The sequence below is a fragment of the Lycium barbarum genome, chromosome 3 (assembly GCF_019175385.1).
Source record: "Lycium barbarum isolate Lr01 chromosome 3, ASM1917538v2, whole genome shotgun sequence".
Lineage (NCBI taxonomy): Eukaryota > Viridiplantae > Streptophyta > Magnoliopsida > Solanales > Solanaceae > Lycium > Lycium barbarum.
The window spans coordinates 10,568,530-10,588,316 of record NC_083339.1 but is presented as its reverse complement, the minus strand read 5'-3'; the positions used below and the strand labels follow the sequence as shown (position 1 = coordinate 10,588,316).

General features: G+C 36.3%; 2 protein-coding genes across 3 annotated transcripts; one reads left to right on the top strand and one right to left on the bottom strand.

Moving 5' to 3' along the window:
• The first annotated feature begins 611 nt into the window (after window positions 1-611).
• On the top strand, window positions 612-3,691 carry LOC132630298 (uncharacterized). Of its 2 annotated transcripts, none has more exons than XM_060345885.1 (3): window positions 612-1,076; window positions 1,492-2,361; window positions 2,583-3,691. In XM_060345885.1, exons 2-3 carry the CDS (start codon window positions 1,662-1,664, stop codon window positions 3,371-3,373), a joined length of 1,491 nt encoding a protein of 496 aa, XP_060201868.1. In that variant the 5' UTR covers window positions 612-1,076; window positions 1,492-1,661; the 3' UTR covers window positions 3,374-3,691. The 2 variants fall into 2 exon arrangements, with proteins under 2 accessions (XP_060201868.1, XP_060201869.1); XM_060345886.1 differs by having other exon boundaries at window positions 614-1,076; window positions 1,795-2,361.
• A 2,422-nt stretch (window positions 3,692-6,113) lies between these two features.
• LOC132630297 (heat shock cognate 70 kDa protein 2-like) lies at window positions 6,114-10,547 on the bottom strand. The gene is made up of 2 exons (XM_060345884.1): window positions 10,248-10,547; window positions 6,114-8,038 (listed from the first exon to the last, which is right to left on the bottom strand). The coding sequence occupies exons 1-2, from the start codon at window positions 10,459-10,461 to the stop codon at window positions 6,303-6,305; spliced, it is 1,950 nt and encodes a 649-aa protein (XP_060201867.1). The 5' UTR covers window positions 10,462-10,547; the 3' UTR covers window positions 6,114-6,302.
• Window positions 10,548-19,787: the final 9,240 nt, after the last annotated feature.

Genomic DNA, 19,787 nt, shown 5'->3' with positions numbered 1-19,787 from the left:
AGTAGCTTGTTTTTAGAAATTGTGATTTCTTTTATTATTTGAAAGTTAAGATGTGAGAGTTGGTTGCATCTCATAATAAGTTTTAAATCATTGTATTAATTATACTTGTAAAATCATGTTAGAAGTTTTCTTTTCTATGAGCTTCTTTAATCATGTTTTTAATTTTTTAAAAATTAGTAATATATTTTTTATAATTTGTGTGTTATTATACTATTTTACTACATTAAAAATTAAAAGATTCATGGGGCTTATGCCTCATGCCTGGGGCTTACGCCTCGCCCCGTACTAAGTAAAACGTCCCCCCTAACACCCACGCCTTTGCCTTTTAAAACACTGTGTAGTCCAATAAGAGTTACCCCTAGACCTCTCTATAAACAGATATCCTTTATAAGAACATTTCACTATAATAATTAAGGATGAGCATAAATCACCGAAAATCAAATTATCAAGCCGAATCACAATATATCGTACCGAACTTTAAAATTTTGATATTTATTACTCCCTTGAGATATACGGTATCGAAATTTTATTTACCGTACCGGACCAAACTTTAAAAGTTGGATACTCATTATCTACTTTCAATACCCATTACCTATGTATCGAAACTGAAATTTGAAAATACCCCAACCCAACCCCACCACTAATGAGGTAAGACTGGATATTATATGCACGATTAAGTTTAGGGAAACACGGTTGGGAAACGGTGATGATTCTTGATATTTAGGTGTTATCTCAGCAGAAACCAACAACCGGGTCTTCCCCCACAGGAACCGTTTTCAGCCCCCACAACAGTTACAAACCGATCTTCCAAGCTCCTTCCTCATTTGGTCTTTCTCTCTTAAATTCACAAAAAAAACCCCATCTTTTTTTTTATCTCTCTCTATCTCTATCTCCGCCTAGTGTATGCGTATGTATGACGAATTCTTAAACCAAGACAACGACGACTAAGTCAGAAAAGAAAAAGAAAAAAGAAAAAAAAAAAAACTAAAGAGATAAGATATGGGATTGCTAATTAGGTCCATTGATTTCCCTTCTTCTTCTCTTTTCCTCCACCTTGTTGTTGCTGCTGCTTTAAGGTATTCTTCCAAAATTACTTCAGATTTAGTCCTTTTCTTGGGCTTTGGTTTCATTGATTGGTAATATTACCTCATCCCCATCCACTATTACATAAAGTTTTATTATTAAAGAACAGGGAAAAAAAAACTTGTACTAGTATATAATTTCCATAGTTAGTGATCAAGATTCAATTTTTATATTGTGGGGGAAAGCTTATGCACTTTACAGGGTTGACTTCTTGGATTTGGGTTGACTATAAATAGGGATAATTTCATTTCTGCATCTTTTTTTTATTTTCTATTGCAGTTGTTAGCATCTCATTCTTTTGTTGCATAATAATTAGGGGTTTTTGTGAATCTTGTTGGTTTCCTTTGCTCCACAAAATTCCATATTCATTTTCTCTTGAATTTGCTGATATTTGGTTTTTCCAATCAGGGTTTTGTCAGGTAATAATTCTCTGTTGAATAAGTTTAGGGTCTGTTTGTAAAGATTAAGTCTTTTTTTGTCATTAGCAATTGTGTCAATTCCTAGTTCAGAATTTGTGAGTTAGTAAAACTTGTGCACCCCAAGAAAAGAGAAGATTATATTTTGGTACTGTACTGTCGATGGAGAATCATCACCCTTCGACCCGTTTGTCCATGGATTCGAGTGCCTCTTCTTCACATGATGAATTAGACCTCGAGATGAATCGACAAGTAGTCATAACTTGTCCCCCTGACATTAATTTGCCTTTGTCAGTTGAGCGTAGCCCTCCTCCGCAGCCATGGATTAACTCGGAACACTGTGATATTCTTGATGTTGGGCTTGGAACCCAAGTATACGAGACTGAAACTGCTCTTGCCGCACCTAAAGTTGGAAGGAAATGTGCGAAACGCTTGGATAGCATTTGGGGAGCTTGGGTTTTCTTTAGCTTTTATTTTAAGCCCGTGCTAAAAGAGAACTCCAAGGCAAAGATGGTACGGGATAGTAATGGATATTCCGGGTTTGATAAGTCGGATCTCAATCTTGATGTATTCAAGGTTCAGCATGACATGGAGAATTTATATATGTGGGTTTTCAAGGAAAGGCCCGAGAGTGCACTGGGTAAGATGCAGCTCCGGAGTTACATGAATGGGCATTCTCGTCAAGGGGAGCGTCCGTTTCCGTTCAGTGCCGACAAGGGTTTCGTTCGATCTCATAGAATGCAGAGGAAGCACTACAGGGGCCTATCAAATCCTCAGTGTATACACGGGATTGAGGTCGTTCGGTCTCCCAGTCTCATGGTTCTTGATGAGGAAGAGCGCAAAAGATGGATGGAACTCACAGGTAGGGCTTATTATGACGATATATATAACATATCAAAATAAAAAAATTGACTTTTTGAAAATACTTTGACAAGATTTCTCATGGGTCAATTTGGACTACATATCAGCCCAACTTTTTGATGGACTGAAATGGGTTGGGTTGAAATGGGCGGGTCAATGACCACAGCCCAAACTTGAGTGGGTCATGTTTTCATGGGCTAATTTTGCCACCTCTGCTCACAGGTAAGGAACTCAACTTCAGTATTCCAGACGAAGCGAGCGATTACAGTTCATGGAGAAACCTCCCCAACACGGAATTTGAGCTTGAACGACCACTCCCGTCGATCAAGAGTAATTCGCATTCCAATCCGAAGAAACTGGCAAATGGATCAGGGCTTAATTTGTTAACTCAGCCATCCAGTCACAGCAACGGGGACGCAATGGATCTACTACCTGCCAATGGCAGCAAAAGGAAAAAGGATTTCTTCCCTCACGGAAATAATGAAGACGAGTGTTATCTGCAAGTAAATCCTCCTTCCTATCAAACTCCTGATCTTGAAGTTCACCCAACTGAACCGCAGTGGTTACATGACTTCAGTGGGGTGATGAGGGATGTGTACGGGCCTGTCACAGCTGCAAAAAGCATATATGAAGATGAACAAGGTTTCTTAATCGTACTCAGCTTGCCATTTGTAGATCTTCAAAGGGTGAAAGTTTCCTGGCGAAACACGCTCACACACGGGATAATAAAGGTGTCTTGTTTAAGCACATCTCGGATGCCATTCATCAACAGACAGAACAGAACTTTCAAGCTTGACGATTCATCCTCAGAACACTGCCCTCCAGGGGAGTTTGTCAGGGAAATTCCTCTCTCAACCAGAATTCCGGAAGATGCTAAAATTGAAGCGTATTATGATGAATCGGGAACTGTGCTCGAGATGTTGGTGCCAAAACTTTGTGAAGGGCCTGAAGAACATGAAGTTCGTGTTTGCCTCCGTCCTCACCTTGGGGGAAACGACCTCATGTTGACCTAAAGAAGTGGAGATGGAACGTAATGTTGGCTGTTAGGGAGGGTGCTTCATTATGCACCAACTTAGTTTTCATATAATGTGGTCTTATGCAACTGTATGATGTTATATTCGATTTGCATGCACTAGGTGTTGTTGGTAGGTTTTCTAGACTAGCTTTAGCTTCTGTTGCAACACTATTTGCTTTGAAATTTGATGCCTGTTTTTTAAGTAGATAGTAGGAGTAATTGATATTTTGGTAGGTTCTAGAGTTGCTTGAAACTCGATGCCAGTTTACCACTCTTATGAAAGGTTGAAAGAGGAACAGGACATTATGTTGTGTTACACAGTAGTTGGTCATTGGTATTCAAGATTTGATTGCAAATATGTGACTGTATACCTGTATTCGTAATATGGCGTTGGAGGCAAGATAAAGAAGTAAATAGCCGTCTAGGGTGGTTACTTTGTCTATTTACAATCTCGAGCTTTCAGACACACACACTTTTTAGCTTATCTGACTTGAGTTTATTATACTTTAATAGTTTAAGCGTTCAATTTTCTGAAATCGTGTTTCTTTGGATAACAAGAAAAAGGATTACTCCATCGAAAATGATATGTGGATGAAGAATTTTGTACTGATGATTAAATAGGGTATATGAGCTTTTTCGATGTTAACCTAAATGAACCTCAATCAATGATACTTTGGAGCGCCTATCTTGTAGCTACGGGACCTCCTAGCATTGAGTAATTATGAATGGATGAAGATACGACCAGGTGAAGCATGTGGCAATAATAGTAGAAGGAAGCTGAATCAAAATTTGCTTGCTTTTTTCTGTACAAGTGCATGTCATCATCAAATTGCAAAAAGGTTGTGGTCAATGGTGGCAACTGCTGCTATCCACTGATTTTAGTTGGTCCCCATTTGAGCCTTTCTTGATTGGATGAAGTGCTTTTCCTTTTTAATATTGTGCTTTCTTAAATAAGTGTAGAAAGAAATTGTCATCTAGGTAATACGTGCTAATTTCTTATTCCACTTTTCTTGGGATAGTGGAATAAAGAGGTGAGTATACGAGTTCCTAAATAACGTGAAACAAATAAAAGAGGCCCATAGGCTCTCATTTGCAATTCGACCTTTCAGATCAGCAATCGTCCTATTATCATAGTTGACCTTCCTTGTCTCAATTTAAAGAGTAAATAATAGTATATATACACTAACAAACTTATCGACGTCCAGAACAAGTAAACTTTAATGAAAACCTTATCCTCAAATGAAACATGAGAGAGAAAAGGACAAAAATGGTCCCTCAACTATGATAGTAGGTTCAAAATAGTCCCTTAACTATGCACTTAACGGTTTTAGTCCTTTAAGTTTGTTACAAGTTAACAAAAATGGTCCCTTAACTATGAGAGTAGGTTCAAAATAGTCCCTTAACTATGCACTTAACGGTTTTGGTCCTTTAAGTTTGCCATAAGTTGACAAAATGGTCCCTTAACTATGAGGGTTGGTTAAAAATAGTCCCTTAAGTATGCACTTAACGGTTTTGTTCCTTAAGTTCACCAAAAGTTAACAGTTTTAGTCTCCGACAAACTATTCATCGAATTCTGTTTGTTAGATTTGACTAGAACTGTAAAAAAAAAAAGGAAAAAATTACGAGAACTCACATCGAGAGGTACACATTATTAAAGAAATGGTCAAATACCTCGGGACAAAATTGACAGACGTCAGTCGGTTATAGGAAAAAACCTACAGACTTGATAATGTCAGAAAATGGTGTCTCGAAACACAAAGGCCGACGGACTCTATCGATTAAAACTGAGGGAATCCATCGACTAAATAAAATACACTAGACTTTAGAAATACATTAGAAATAGCAGAAACTAAAAAAGTTGTCACTACCAAAAACAAGCGAAAAAAATGATGGACGGAAACCGATGGATAAAATCGAGGGACACTATTTTTTATTTTATTTTTATTTTTATTGTTTTTTACGAAAACCAACAAAAGTCCATCGGTTATTTTTGAGGAAAAATGCGCGGAAACTATTTAAAAAAAAAAAGAATCACTACACTGGAAGTATTTATTTTTCTCTAGTTTTCAGTAAAAACGAATCTAGTGTATTTTACTTAGCGAATGGACTACCTCGATTTTAATCGACAGAATCCATCGGTCTTTGTGCTCCGAGACACTATTTTTTAACATTATCAAGTCTGTAGGTTTTTCCTCAGTTTTTTCCTACAACCGACTAACGTCGATTTTGTCCCGAGATATTTGACCGATCTAGAGTTCTCACTAATTTTTCCCTTTTATTTATAGTTCTCGTCAAATCTAACAAATAGAGTTCGATGAATATTTTGTCGAGACTAAAACTGTCAACTCATGACAAACTTAAAGGACCAAAACTGTTAAGTGCATAGTTAAGGGACTATTTTGAACCTACTCTCATAGTTAAGGGACCATTTTTGTTAACTTGTAACAAACTTAAAGGACTAAAACCGTTAAGTTCATAGTTAAGGGACTATTTTAAACCTACTATCATAGTTAAAGGATCATTTTTGTCCTTTTCTCAAAAATGAGAAGACTTTTTAAGTTTTGAAAGAGAAATTACACTACGATACTGTACATCTGTCTTCGCTCGGTAGACACACATACGGTTCTCATTCACAACACTTCTTACCCAAAAGAGAGCCCTATCTAGCGGTGGCCACAAAGCACAAAACATCATAAGGCTAATAAAACAAACAAGATAAACAGTAGATATTAAAGGCATAGCTCAAATGGGCCAACTTTATAGCAAAAACTGAAAATTATAAATCCGAAAAATGATAGTGTACTTGATAAACAAGTCAAAATACGCAAAATTATCCATCACCTACTAACTACCATGCAGAAATCATAAAATGTAGTTCTTGGGGAAAAAATAACTGATACACCAAAAACATGGGGGACAGCAACAACTTAGTCGACCTCCTCAATCTTGGGGCCAGCACCACTGCCGCCGCTAGGAGCAGGAGCATCATCACCCATGTCAGCACCCATGTCACCACCGGCACCTTGGTACATCTTGGCAATAATTGGATTGCAAATGCTCTCCAATTCCTTCATCTTGTCCTCAAATTCATCGGACTCAGCGAGCTGGTTGGCATCAAGCCACTGGATTGCCTGCTCAACGGCATCCTCAATCTTCTTCTTGTCTGCTTCAGGCAATTTGGATGCAATCTTCTCGTCCTTCACGGTGTTCCTCATGTTGTATGCGTAGTTCTCCAAAGCATTCTTTGCCTCGACCTTCTTCTTGTGCTCTTCATCCTCAGATTTGTATTTCTCTGCCTCCTGAACCATCTTCTCAATATCCTCCTTGGAGAGTCTGCCCTTGTCGTTGGTGATGGTGATCTTGTTCTTTTGTCCAGTAGTCTTGTCCTCAGCAGAAACATTCAAGATACCATTGGCATCAATGTCGAAGCACACTGTGATCTGAGGAACTCCCCTGGGAGCAGGAGGAATACCAGAGAGCTCAAATTTACCAAGCAAGTTGTTGTCCCTGGTCCTAGTTCTCTCACCTTCATAAACCTGGATCAACACACCGGGCTGGTTGTCTGAGTAGGTTGAGAAGACCTGCTCTTTCTTGGTTGGGATAGTGGTGTTTCTGGGAATCAATACAGTCATGACACCACCAGCAGTCTCCAGTCCAAGGGAAAGAGGGGTAACATCCAACAGCAACAGGTCTTGGACCTTCTCATTTCCTTCACCACTCAAAATTGCAGCTTGTACAGCAGCACCATAGGCAACAGCTTCATCGGGGTTGATGCTCTTGCAGAGCTCCTTACCATTGAAGAAGTCTTGCAGGAGTTGCTGAACCTTGGGAATTCTAGTAGAGCCACCAACAAGTACAACATCATGGATAGCGCTCTTGTCCATTTTAGCATCTCTCAAACATTTCTCAACCGGTTCCATACACTTTCTGAACAGATCCATGTTAAGCTCTTCAAATCTAGCACGGGTAATGGTGGAATAGAAATCAATACCCTCAAAGAGAGAATCAATTTCAATTGTGGTCTGAGCAGTGGATGAAAGGGTCCTCTTCGCCCTCTCACAAGCAGTTCTCAACCTTCTAAGTGCCCTAGGATTACCGCTGATATCCTTCTTGTTCTTCCTCTTGAATTCCTGAACAAAATGGTTGACCATCCTGTTGTCAAAGTCCTCACCTCCAAGATGAGTGTCTCCAGCAGTAGCCTTCACCTCAAAGATACCTTCCTCAATGGTAAGGAGAGACACATCAAAGGTACCACCACCAAGATCAAAGATCAAGACGTTCTTCTCACCAACACTGGTTGCCTTCTTATCCAGACCATAAGCAATGGCAGCTGCTGTAGGCTCATTGATAATACGCATCACATTAAGACCAGCAATAACACCAGCATCCTTGGTGGCCTGACGCTGAGAGTCATTAAAGTAAGCTGGAACGGTAACCACAGCGTTCTTGACAGTAGAACCAAGGAAAGCTTCAGCAATCTCCCTCATCTTAATGAGCACCATAGAAGAGATTTCCTCAGCAGCAAACTGCTTCTCTTCACCCTTGTAGTTGACAGTAATCATTGGCTTGTCACCAGATCCAGGGGTGACCTTAAATGGCCAATGCTTAATGTCACTCTGCACTGTGGAGTCACTGAATCTCCTACCAATCAACCTTTTCGCATCTGCATGTAAAATTTTGGTTAGCACATAGAAGATAAAACAACCTGCAATCAAACAAAATTTTCCTCTACCTATTATTAATTACTTAAAGATTCAACTTTCAAAAAGGTTTTCCAGTCACAGCCTTATTGACCAATAAAATGACCATATTATATTATGTAATTGTTCCAGCACCAAGACAAGACCCTCTCCAAGTCTGTTCTCCTTGTAACAAATTACCACTATAACAAGCATAGAGATCTACACAAAATAACTAGACTAGCTGAATATACAAGGACAGAGACTTTGGACTTGAGCAAGAATCTAGATGCAGCAATAAACTAAGCAGACTATCAAGCCTTGCAAACCTTTACCAATCTTAAAAAACACATATCAAACACAAGACAGCCAACAAAAAGTGCCAACCTTCAAAAGTACAGGTCAAACACAGAACCGGCGACAAAAATAGTTCGAATATTCAAATGTACATGTCAAACACAAAACGGGCTACAAAAAAGTTGTGCATGCAATGTCAAAACATCATATAAAGCTTATTTTTATGCAGAGCTTCCTATACAGAGTTGATTTGACACCATACACTACATGAAACTTGTAAGATAGGACTAACACTTTTCATCTACTTAATATCCAAATTTTAATTGAATACAAGTAGATCTAGTAGATTTACATCAAAAAATCAGTAATTGCACAAGTACACAAAATTACAACAACAACAACAACAACCCAGTGAAATCCCACATCGTGGGGTCTGGGGAGGGTAGAGTGTACGCAGACCTTACTCCTACCAAGGTAGGACGGCTGTTTCCGAAAGACCCTCGGCTCAAGAAAAGCATAAAAGCATAAAAAAAAGTCAGATGAGGCTAAGAAATTCAAAGCGACATGTCAAAGCAATAATATAAAATAAAATAATGCAGTCTGAAAGCACACGAAATAGCAGATAATAGCATAAATCAGAGCACAGGAAATTATATTGTGATACTGCGACTACTAATAAGAACGGATAACGGGACTATCTACTAGCCTTCTACCCTAATTTGGGTCCTCCAAACCCTCCTATCTAAGGTCATGTCCTCGGTAAGCTGTAATTGTGTCATGTCGTGTCTAATTACCTCTCCCCGCAAGTACACACAATTATCTTAAGTAAATATTTCTAGACTAGCCTCTGAATATATAGATTTTAATTTTTACAGTAAATGTAGTCCGATCTAGCACTAAAAGTTAACTAAACGGACTATCCATAATCAAAAACGTCAAACAGGTTGGACAAATAATTTTACTTTAGCCTCTGAATATTTAAATTTAAATGTTTAAGTCTGATATATCACGACAAATTACCTAACTGACTATCAATAAGTAAAAACGCAAAACAAGTTGGAATTTTTTTTACTATAGCCTATGAATATAGTAAATTAAATTTTACAGTAGATCGGAGTACCGAGAAAATTTAGCTAAACTGACTATCAATAAGCAAAAACTTGTAAGATAGGACTATTACTAATTAATATCCAATTTATAATTGAAAGGACTAGATCTAGTAGATTTATAGTAAATGCACAAGTAAGAAAATGAAAATTTCAAGCAAATAAATCAACTTTAGTCTCAAAAAATTTAACCTTATAGTAAATCTAATCCAATCTAGCACCAAAAAATTAAACTTTCTATCAAGTATCAATAAGCCAAAAAAAAGTCAAACAAATTGGAAACAATATCACATACTAGTAAACAGAACTAATACTTCTCGTCTAATTAATATCCAAATTTAAAAAAAAAAAAAACTAGATCTAGTATAGATTTATATCCAAAAAAATTAGTAAGTGCACAAGTACGCATGAAAATTTCTAGTATATACTTATGCAGTAGCTCTGTATACATTAATTTTAGTTTTACGGTAAATCTAGTCCGATCTACTATCAATAAGCAAAAAAAGCGTAAAACAAATTGAAATAACCACGACAATATATAAATCAACAATAAATAAACTATAGATCTCAGATTAAAGAAATAATTTTAATCTAGCCTCGGAATATATAAATCTAAATTTTACAGTTAATCTAGTCCAATGTAGCACGAAAAAAGTTAACTAAACTAACTATCAATAAGCAAAAATTGTAAAACAAATTGAAATAACAAAAAAAAAACGTATATTCCATCGAAGATCGAGATCTACTTGATTACACATGAAAATATAAAAAGAGAGTTTGGAAATCATACCGAAAACAGTGTTGATAGGATTCATAGCAACTTGATTCTTAGCAGCATCACCAATAAGTCTCTCAGTATCAGTAAATCCAACATACGATGGTGTTGTTCTGTTACCTTGATCATTAGCAATGATTTCAACACGATCATGTTGCCATACACCAACACATGAGTATGTTGTGCCTAGATCGATACCTATTGCCGGTCCTTCTCCTTTACCGGCCATAATTGTATCGATCTACTTTTGGGTTTTGGTGTCGGCGCGGTTTAAGAGAGGTTTGAGGAACTAGGGTTTGTAAGGAGGAAGTATGAATAGAGAAGGCTGAGGTTTTATAGGGGGGAAGGGTTCTAGAATGTTCGGTAACCCTAAAAGGGGGAGTTAGATTGTGACCGTTGGATCTGTGAGATGGGCGGTCTGTGATTGTGGAATAGGATGACTTCGCCAGTCAGATTTGACTGGTGCTATTAAACCCGGACTAATAATATTTTGAGATGGTTGTTGTTTCCACTTGACAACCCTTAAGTTGTTGGGTGTGAAAAATAGGCCAAAAATAATCAACTATTTAGCTGCCGTTTGGCCATAAAAATTATTCACTTTATTCCGAATTTTTTTTTCAATTTTTTTCGGAATCAGCGTTTGGCCATGAAAATTCTGAATACAACTTGGAGTTGTATTCCGAAATACCAAAAACTCAAAAAAATTATTTTTCAAAAAAAAATCACTTTTTTACAATTACATTTCACCAAAAACTATAATTTCAAAAACTATGATCAAACACAACTCCAACTCCAACTCCAAAATTCCAAAAAAAAGTGAAATTTTTTTTGGTATCTATGGACAAACGGGGCCTTAGAATAGGTCAAATTTATCTCAATTATGTTTTTGGCTTAAAATATGCCCTCCAAGTGACCTAAGTGTATCCTTCCTACTAATGGTTACCCTAAAATAAATGGAAGTGAGCCAGATTTTCCCTTGAACTATTTAAAATGGTGAAATTTTGCCCTGCATTTAAAGTTCGGAATAGTCACTTTTAATTTTAAAGACTTGATAAAAGTTTGATTGATCAATATAGAAGGAGGATAGGTTCGGACAGCTGTTACTCTAACCCAAATGGAAAGATTTGGTGATTTTGGTTAACTTATTTTGATGCCATGGTCATTATTGATGAACAACAACACTTAAATGTGAAATTCAACAAGAAAGGGGAGACTGGTTTCTTTTGGGAGAGCTTTATTTACGCTAAGAACAAGGAGAACCTAAGAGTTCCTCTTTGGGATAGTTTGAGAGTCTGTAACAATATTATTCAAGGACCATAGTGCATTTGTGGAGACTTTAATGTTATTATGGATGCTAATGAGAAAAAGGTGGTCTTCCTCATAGAATTTGGAAAAGACTCGATAGAGTTTTCTTTAATCAAGAGTGGGATGCTAAATTTTCTAGAAGTAGTTTCATCAAAAGCTGAAACTCCTGACCACCGCTCTTAGTAATTGCTCCAGAACTCATATTGGCAATGTTTATGACAATGTTAAGGAGTGGAAAAGGAAGATGCAGACTTTTGAAGTTGAGTATATAGACAACATCGGGGAGGATGCTAGAGAAGACATGCATCATGCCCAAGCTAATTACACCAAATGGCTTAGATGTGAACAATCTATTCTCAGACAAAAAGCCAATGTCAGATGGTTAGATGAGGGAGATTCCAATAGCAAATATTTTCATGCTCCCATCAAAGATAAGAGGAAAAGACTCACTTTGCATAAAATCAGAGACCAACATGGGCAATGGATCACTAGCTATAGACAAATTTCTAAAGCAGTTGTGCAGCATTTTGAAAACATCTTTAAATCGGATGAGCCAACTCAGATTCAAGGATTAGAGTGTATTGATCAGTTGATTACTGAAGAGGATAATGACATGTTGACTGCAATTCCTAACGAGGAAGAGATTAAAAATGTTGCTTTTGCCATGGATCCTAATAGTTGTCCCGGACCTGATGGTTATGGTGGAGTTTTCTACCAATCTTGCCGGACTATCATTAAAAAGGACTTGATTGATTTTGTCCAAAGCTACTTCAATGGGGCAACACTTACAAAATTTTACACTAGTAATCTTTTTACTTATTCCCAAAAATTGATAACCCAACCTCTTTCTCTGATTTAAGGCCAATTAGCTTTAGTAATTTTACTAAAAAAATTATTTCTAAGATTTTGTGTGATAGGTTGGCTACAATTCTTCCTAACATCATTTATGAGAATCAGTCGAGGTTCATCCATGGTAGACTAATCACAAAGAATGTCCTCTTAGCTCAAGAACTTATTCATGGTATCAAGAAAGATACTTGATGGAGGAAATGTTGTCATTAAGCTTGATATGTCCAAAGCATACAATCTAATGGATTGGAACTTCTTATTAGCTGTTCTTGGTAGATTTGGCATTTCTGATAGATGGACAAACCTGGTAAGGAGATCCACCAACAACGTATGGTATTCTATCCTCATCAATGGCTCAAGGAATGGTTTCTTTCATTCCACCAGAGGTTTGAAGCAAAGAGACCTTCTTTTTCCAAAACTCTTTAACATGGGGGCAGAAGTACTTTCCAAGATGCTCAATAATCTTCGTACTAATGCTCGTTTTAATAGATTCTCTATGCTTAGACAGGGACCACAAATCACTCATTTGGCCTATGTTGATGCTATTATTATTTTTACTTCAGGCAATAAGAGGTCTCTAACACTGATCAGGAAAACCCTTCAAAGTTATGCCAACATATCCGGGCAGAAGATCAATGATGATAAGAGTTGCTTCTTAGTAGCTCCCAAAACTTTCCCCTCTGAAATTACTAGAATCAATAACCTAATTGGTTACGAGTATAAAAACTTTCCCATCATGTATCTTGGTTGCCCCCTTTATGTGGGGAGGAACTTGATCTCCACTTCAATGATGTGGTTTGCAAGATTGTGAAGAAAATTGCTGGTTGGCAAGTGAAATTACTTTCGAGTAGAGGAAGAGCTGTCTTGATCAAACATGTTCTTCAATCTCAATCCATCCATTTATTAACTGATATGGAGCCTCCAATAACTACTTTCAAACATATTGAAAGAAAATTGCAAAGATTCTATTGGGGGTCGACTGAGGAGAAACATAAGCACCATTGGAGCTCTTGGATTAACTTGTGTTATCCTGCTTCTGAGGGTGGGTGCTGGATTTCGTTCTATGTCAGATATCAATAATGCATTAACGATTAAAGAATCGTGGCATTTCAGAACTTGTAACTAGGGGTGGGTGTCATACCCCATTTTAACCGGGTTAAAGTAAGAAGTACGACATATTGGGGATTCCTATTTTTGTTTTGTTTTAAGGAGTCGCCACCTAATTATTTATGATGAATTAGGACACCTAAAGTTTATTAAAGTTATTTTCTAAAGTTAGCTCTGTTTAAGGTCTGCGAAACTTAAGATTCTAGGTAAGGGTTCAATTAGTCTAAAGGGAAGGTATTAGGCATCCTTTAAGACCCATTAACAATGGTTAACCGACCAGACTTATAATTAATTAGGCTAAGTGTAAATATAATATTATAGAAAAAAGAAAGTAGCCTTGTAAGTATGACTAAAGTTATAGATAGACATGTAAAAATGATATTTAAAATAGAACTTGTAGAAAATAATAATTTGTATAAAAGAGTACTTTTAATGCTATTTTTTTTTTTGAAATACGACTTATAAATGTTGTTAGGGTTTTAAACGAAAATATAATAGTGTTGTTTAAAATAATACTTGTTGAAAACATAATAATTTGCGTAAAAGAAGATTCTAAACGTTAAATGAGACTTAAAGATATTGCTAAGGCCTTAAATGAAAAATATAGTAATGCTATCCAAAATAAGATTTGTAGAAAATAGAATGATTTGCCTATGGATAATAGCATATTAAAGGATGGTTTGGCAAAAGTGATCTTTAAATAAAAATGGTATTACATGAATCTGATGGTATATAAATGCCTGAACTTATGTTCTTAAATATGATGAAAAGTCCATGAATTTCTTTTCGATTTTTTTTTCTTTTTTTCTACTCTTTATTTAACTAATTTCGACTAAAAATGTGTATAATTGGATAAATCTTGAAAATGTTTATAAAATATACGCTTGGATTAGTATTTATGTATTAATGACGTCTTTAAAGTTCATGAGAATAACATGATTCCCGTGATTTAAAATATGTTGTCATGCCATTTTGCAAATCAATTATTCCAATAGTAGAAAATATAATGGTATAGATGCTATAAGTAGTTTTATCATAAAAGAGGAAAATGAAACTTACGCAATTAATCATTGGCTCTTCCTACCCATTTTATTAAAAAAATCAAACCCATTAATTTCGGTAACTTCACTACGGTTCATCTAATCTAATGAGACAAAATAAAATATTAGTCGTATAAGGCAAATAAAATACATAATAATAAACATAAGGAAGAGAGTAGTAAAGAGCGAATGGGTTAGGCCCATTTCTCGGATTGCTGCTGCGGCCCATTTGCTGTTGTTGTGGGCTGTTACCATTTATTGGGCCTTGGCCCAATAACTCACATTTATTATCTTTAGCCGTGGACAGGGCTGGACAAGAGAAGAATTATGTTGGGCTGTTAGCCCAACACCATATGCGGAGGAAGACGAGTCTGAGGGACTCGTATGCGATGTTCATGCATAAAAAAAAAACAAAAAGAAAGGGATTAGTATATAATCAAATATAAACTCAAGACAGCTCAATCGGTGATGTATATCTTATGTATATTCAAATATATTTCGCACATACATTCATATACACGACTCCACTACAGCCTACATTATAGTATATAAAGCAAACAACTCCTAAAAATGGCAGCAATAAACACTAACAATGTTTTAAGATTCGATGTCCCCTTTTTATTTTTTTTAAGACCAAATCCCTATGTGCTCATCTAAGCTCCAATTGAATACGGGATATATGTCTATATGGTACTAACCAAAAAAAATAGAGTAAACGCATATTTCACACATAGACAACCATCTGATATAAAAGTGCTTTAGCCAACATGAATGCCATTCGGTGGCAGAGGATTCACTAGCTTCATTCTAAAACAATAGTAAACGTAGGACGCACATAGGACACAATCCTTTCAAACTGGTACCATCAAGATTTCATCTTCCAACTTCAAACAAATAAGGCATAATAGCAGAGCACGAGAAAAGGGAAGACTGAATAGAACGGGGACTGAACTGACTTAATCAAATGTACACTGAGTCACAACGAAAATAAACAAATTCATTTACATATGAAGAACAGAGCCCACACATGATATTTTTTATGCGAATGCAGTGTTTTTTAGATTTGACCGCGAAGGCAGATGACCAGTCAAATAACTGTGCCAATCGAATCATAAACATTATGCCAAATAGATATAAGATTACCTACACTAACCATGATCACTAGATCAAACAAAAGAGAAGGAAGGAAAAAGCCTAGATACTATGCATACAACTGAATCAATCTAAGGAATGAATATGGTAAAACCGAATTGAACAAACAGAGCACAAAATACAAGAGTAATACATAAACAAAACTGAAACGAGAAGAAAATCTGGCAGAAACTGGTAGTATGGCTTAGGCCAAACTTAGGTGATCCTCAACAGATTAGGACACTAGGCCGATGATCATTCATTTGGCATACAAAATATTAAAGTCAAATTGACAACAATATATTATTAAGATATAAAAAAAACATGTAATACATAACTATAAACTGCAAAGCAACTGAAGATTAAGATCTTAGGCATAGAAATTCTATTTTTAGCTAATAACCTGTTCCTTTCTATTAGTGCAGTTGAAAAGAAAAACCAGAGGGCATCAACTCTATCCTTAACTGCTCAGTCCCGAATTTCGAAAGAGACCAATATCTCAAGTGAAGAATGAGAAAAAAGAACTTAGACCACCCAGCTAAAATCTTTTCATTTCTTTAAACAAATCAAGAGAGGGAGACTGAAAAGAAATAAAGTTGAACTCCGGAAACAGACTCAATCTGCAGTTATAACAAACAGTTCACAAGGGTCGTTATTCAAACAAAACAGAGCTAACTTGCATCCATACTAAATGAATGAGGTACAAACGCCAATCATTTATGGACTAAGATTGATTACTCAATAACCACATATTAATAAGAATTAAAGGCTGAAATTGAAAGGGAGAGGACTGAGGATTACATACTAAAGCAGAAATAAAATTAAGAACAGAACTAAGCTACGAGTATCTAAAAAAAAGCAGAACTAAATGAAGAACAAACTAAGATGAAGAAAACTATGACTAACCAGACCAACAACTATCATTTAGCGTTAATCGAATTCGACTTAAAACACACAGCGATGATATAGTAAGCTGACCTAAGTCTCAAGCTAGCCATTCAATATGAATCCTATCAGCCTAAACGAATAGACATGACCCTGTAGATCGCCATAAATCTCAAGCTAACTAATTCGACACGTCGTATAATCGTTTCATCATATCTAAACTGGGATGAATTATATTCATAATCAAATATGTTATTTAGAATAAATAGAGAAAAAAGGACAATGTCGAGCTGTTTTGATCACATATACGATATACTTAAGATATACACACTGCGGCGTGTATATCAGATGTATATCGAATGTATATCTCCTTCTTACCTTGATAACCCATTGTATATCCTATGTATATTCGACTTGAAATAGGTTCTAAGCCCTGGAAATTCAGTCTAAACATCCAAAATACAGTATACATCTTTCAAATTCATTTTAGCAATTAATATCCTATCCATAACAGCACCCAAACATCAAACAAATAACGCGACCACAAAGAAACTACATAATCACCAAACATATATCAGTATAAATAAAATCTTAACCAAAACAGAAAACTAAAGATTATGAGCAATCAATGTATCGAGGTGTACCTCTTTTGTGTGCAGTGAAGTGGGTGTCGACGAGGTCTCGAATCTACTCGACACGACGAGCTCGAAATCGATTAAAGAAACTAAAATTTTAAACAGAAAATGAAAGAAAATAGAGTAATCGTTCGCTGTCTTTGTTGATTAAAACATGTGTTTTGTGGGATTTTCGTGGTTTTTGATCTTGTTTGTCTAAAGTTGATTCGGCTTTTTGCTCCCAAAAATCCCCTCCCTCAAACGACTCAAATTTCGTTCTCTTTATAGGGTTTCGCTTGTTAGATTAAAGAAAGGAGCGTGGGAGATAGGCGTGGGGGACAGTGGTGAGTGGGGAGCAGAGATAGCGATGGTGGAGTGACAGAGAACGTGAGGGGGACAGAAGTAAGTGGAACAGGTGTGGTGGAAGTGGCAGGTGGCGGAGAAGGTGGGGAACAGGGGAGTATGGAGGTGGTGTGAGGGAGAGAGAGAAGGAGAAAGGGAGCGGAGGAAATGAGGGAAAAGAAAGGGGGATTAGGGATTTAAGATTTGGGCCGGACCGGATCCATTTCGTTTGGGCTGGTCCGTTAGGATAGAAAATGGGCTGGTCCGTTTGGGTATTTTAGTTGGGTTGAAGATATGGGTTGGGTATTAAAATGTGGGTTGTTTAATTGGGTAGGGAAATAATATTGCATTGGTATTTTGGGCCATTAATTTGGCTGAAAATTGTTGATCCTTCCTCCGCTATTTAATTATTTTGGGCTTCCAAATTAATAACTGGTATAATATATGTTATGTAAAGACGATAAATAATTAATATGTAAAAATAAATATTTTGCAAAGTGTTGTCTTGTAATAAATTTAACGAGTCCAAATCCGAAAAAATGAAATGATGACGAATCATCTGAAATTTGTAGGAAAGTGATACTTGTAATGTCAAAAATAAAAGTAATGATATTAGTAGTAGTGGAAATAAAGTATTTAGCTCGTCAATAAATTTAGACGCCCGAGTGAATAAAACTAAATAAAGGAGGGACAAAATTGGGTGTCAACAGTGGGCGTTCGGTTCTTCGGTTCGGTTTTATTAAACTTCGATTCGGCTATTTCGGTTTCGGTTTTTTGAAGGTGGACACTGAACACCGAACACCGAACCCAACTAGTTCGGTTCAGTTCTTTCGATTTTGGTTTTTTGAAGTTTGGTTAGGTTCGGTTTCGATTTTTTCGATTCGGGCTTTTTGATATGATATTAGAATCGATTCCATTTACACTAATTCATATTTTCAAAAGAAATAAAACATAAAACTGATAAATTAAAATCAAAATCAAACAAACAGGATACACAAGAACTGAAAACTATAACTATGATATAGGATTACTAGGTGTGATATACATACAGTAAGAATAATTAAAAAAACACATAAAAGACATACATTAATCCTAAAGACACATCTTAGTCACCTTACTTTTTTAAGGATAGTGGAAAATTAGGGTTATAAAAGCAAAAGAGGGCTTGTTACAATTGAGTTTTTTTGGGGCTTAAACTTAATGGGGCTTGGACTATTTTAATTTTTTTTGGTAATGTATTAAATTTCGATTTAAACCGAAACACCGAAGAACCAAACTCTAAAAACCGAACACTGAAGTTTCTGAAAACGTAAACCATAAAGTGTTCGAGTTTGTTGAAATATTCCGATAGACCTCCGCTCGAAAAAAAATTATTAACTAATATTATACCACTGAGCAGCGAGCTTAGTGAATTTTTTTATTAATAATGAAAATAACGAAATCAATTACAAAATGAATAACTACGCTTTGCAAGAGTAAAAAACTATAATCAACCTAAGAGTATCTCAACTCTAAGTTGATTTCACAGAATATGGTCCTACCAAGTAATGGCAAAATAATTAAAACTACTAATAAAAAATTAGTTCGAGTAGCCTTTACATCAATACAGCTCCTAATTTCTCCAAGCTCTCACCAAATGTGAGAGAATATACTTGTCAAGAAGAGAATAAACTACGGTGGACATTCGGTTCTTCGGTTCGTTTTTATGAAACTTCGATTCGGTTATTTCGGTTTCGATTTTTCGAAAGTGGACACCGAACACCGAATCAAACTTGTTCGGTTCGGTTCTTTCGGTTTCGATTTTTTGAAGTTCGATTCTGTTCGGTTCGGTTTTTTGATTTTCGGTATTTATGCCCAGCCCTACTTGTAACTCTCTTTGGTCTACTTTTCTTAAGGCAAAATATTGCAAAATCACTCATCCTATGAATAGGGAATGGAAAAGAGGTCACTTTCATTGTTGGAAGGAGATGCTAAAAGTTAGAGTATCACTGAAGATAATTTACTCTGGAGGATCAATGATTGTAATGCGAGCTTGTGGTGGGACAAGTGGACTGGTATGAGAGCCAATACAGAAATTATCATCCCTAACAGTCCGACATCTCAACCTGTGAAGGATAACATCCAAGAAGGACAGTGGCACATCGAGTATATGAACTTTCCTAAATTTTTGGCAGAACATATCCTCTCTATTAAAAGTGGTAATTATAATATCCCCGACTCCCCTATTTGGATGCTTTCTACTAATGGTTTCTTTTCTATTTCCTCTTCTTGGAATTGTATTA

Excerpts from the sequence above, each read along its gene's own strand:
- LOC132630298 (XM_060345885.1), top strand. The coding sequence starts at position 1,662 with ATGGAGAATCATCACCCTTCGACCCGTTTGTCCATGGATTCGAGTGCC. Across the intron at positions 2,362-2,582 it reads AAGATGGATGGAACTCACAG|GTAAGGAACTCAACTTCAGT; the intron begins GTAGGGCTTATT and ends CTCTGCTCACAG.
- LOC132630297 (XM_060345884.1), bottom strand. The coding sequence starts at position 10,461 with ATGGCCGGTAAAGGAGAAGGACCGGCAATAGGTATCGATCTAGGCACA. Across the intron at positions 8,039-10,247 it reads TCCTATCAACACTGTTTTCG|ATGCGAAAAGGTTGATTGGT; the intron begins GTATGATTTCCA and ends TTTTACATGCAG.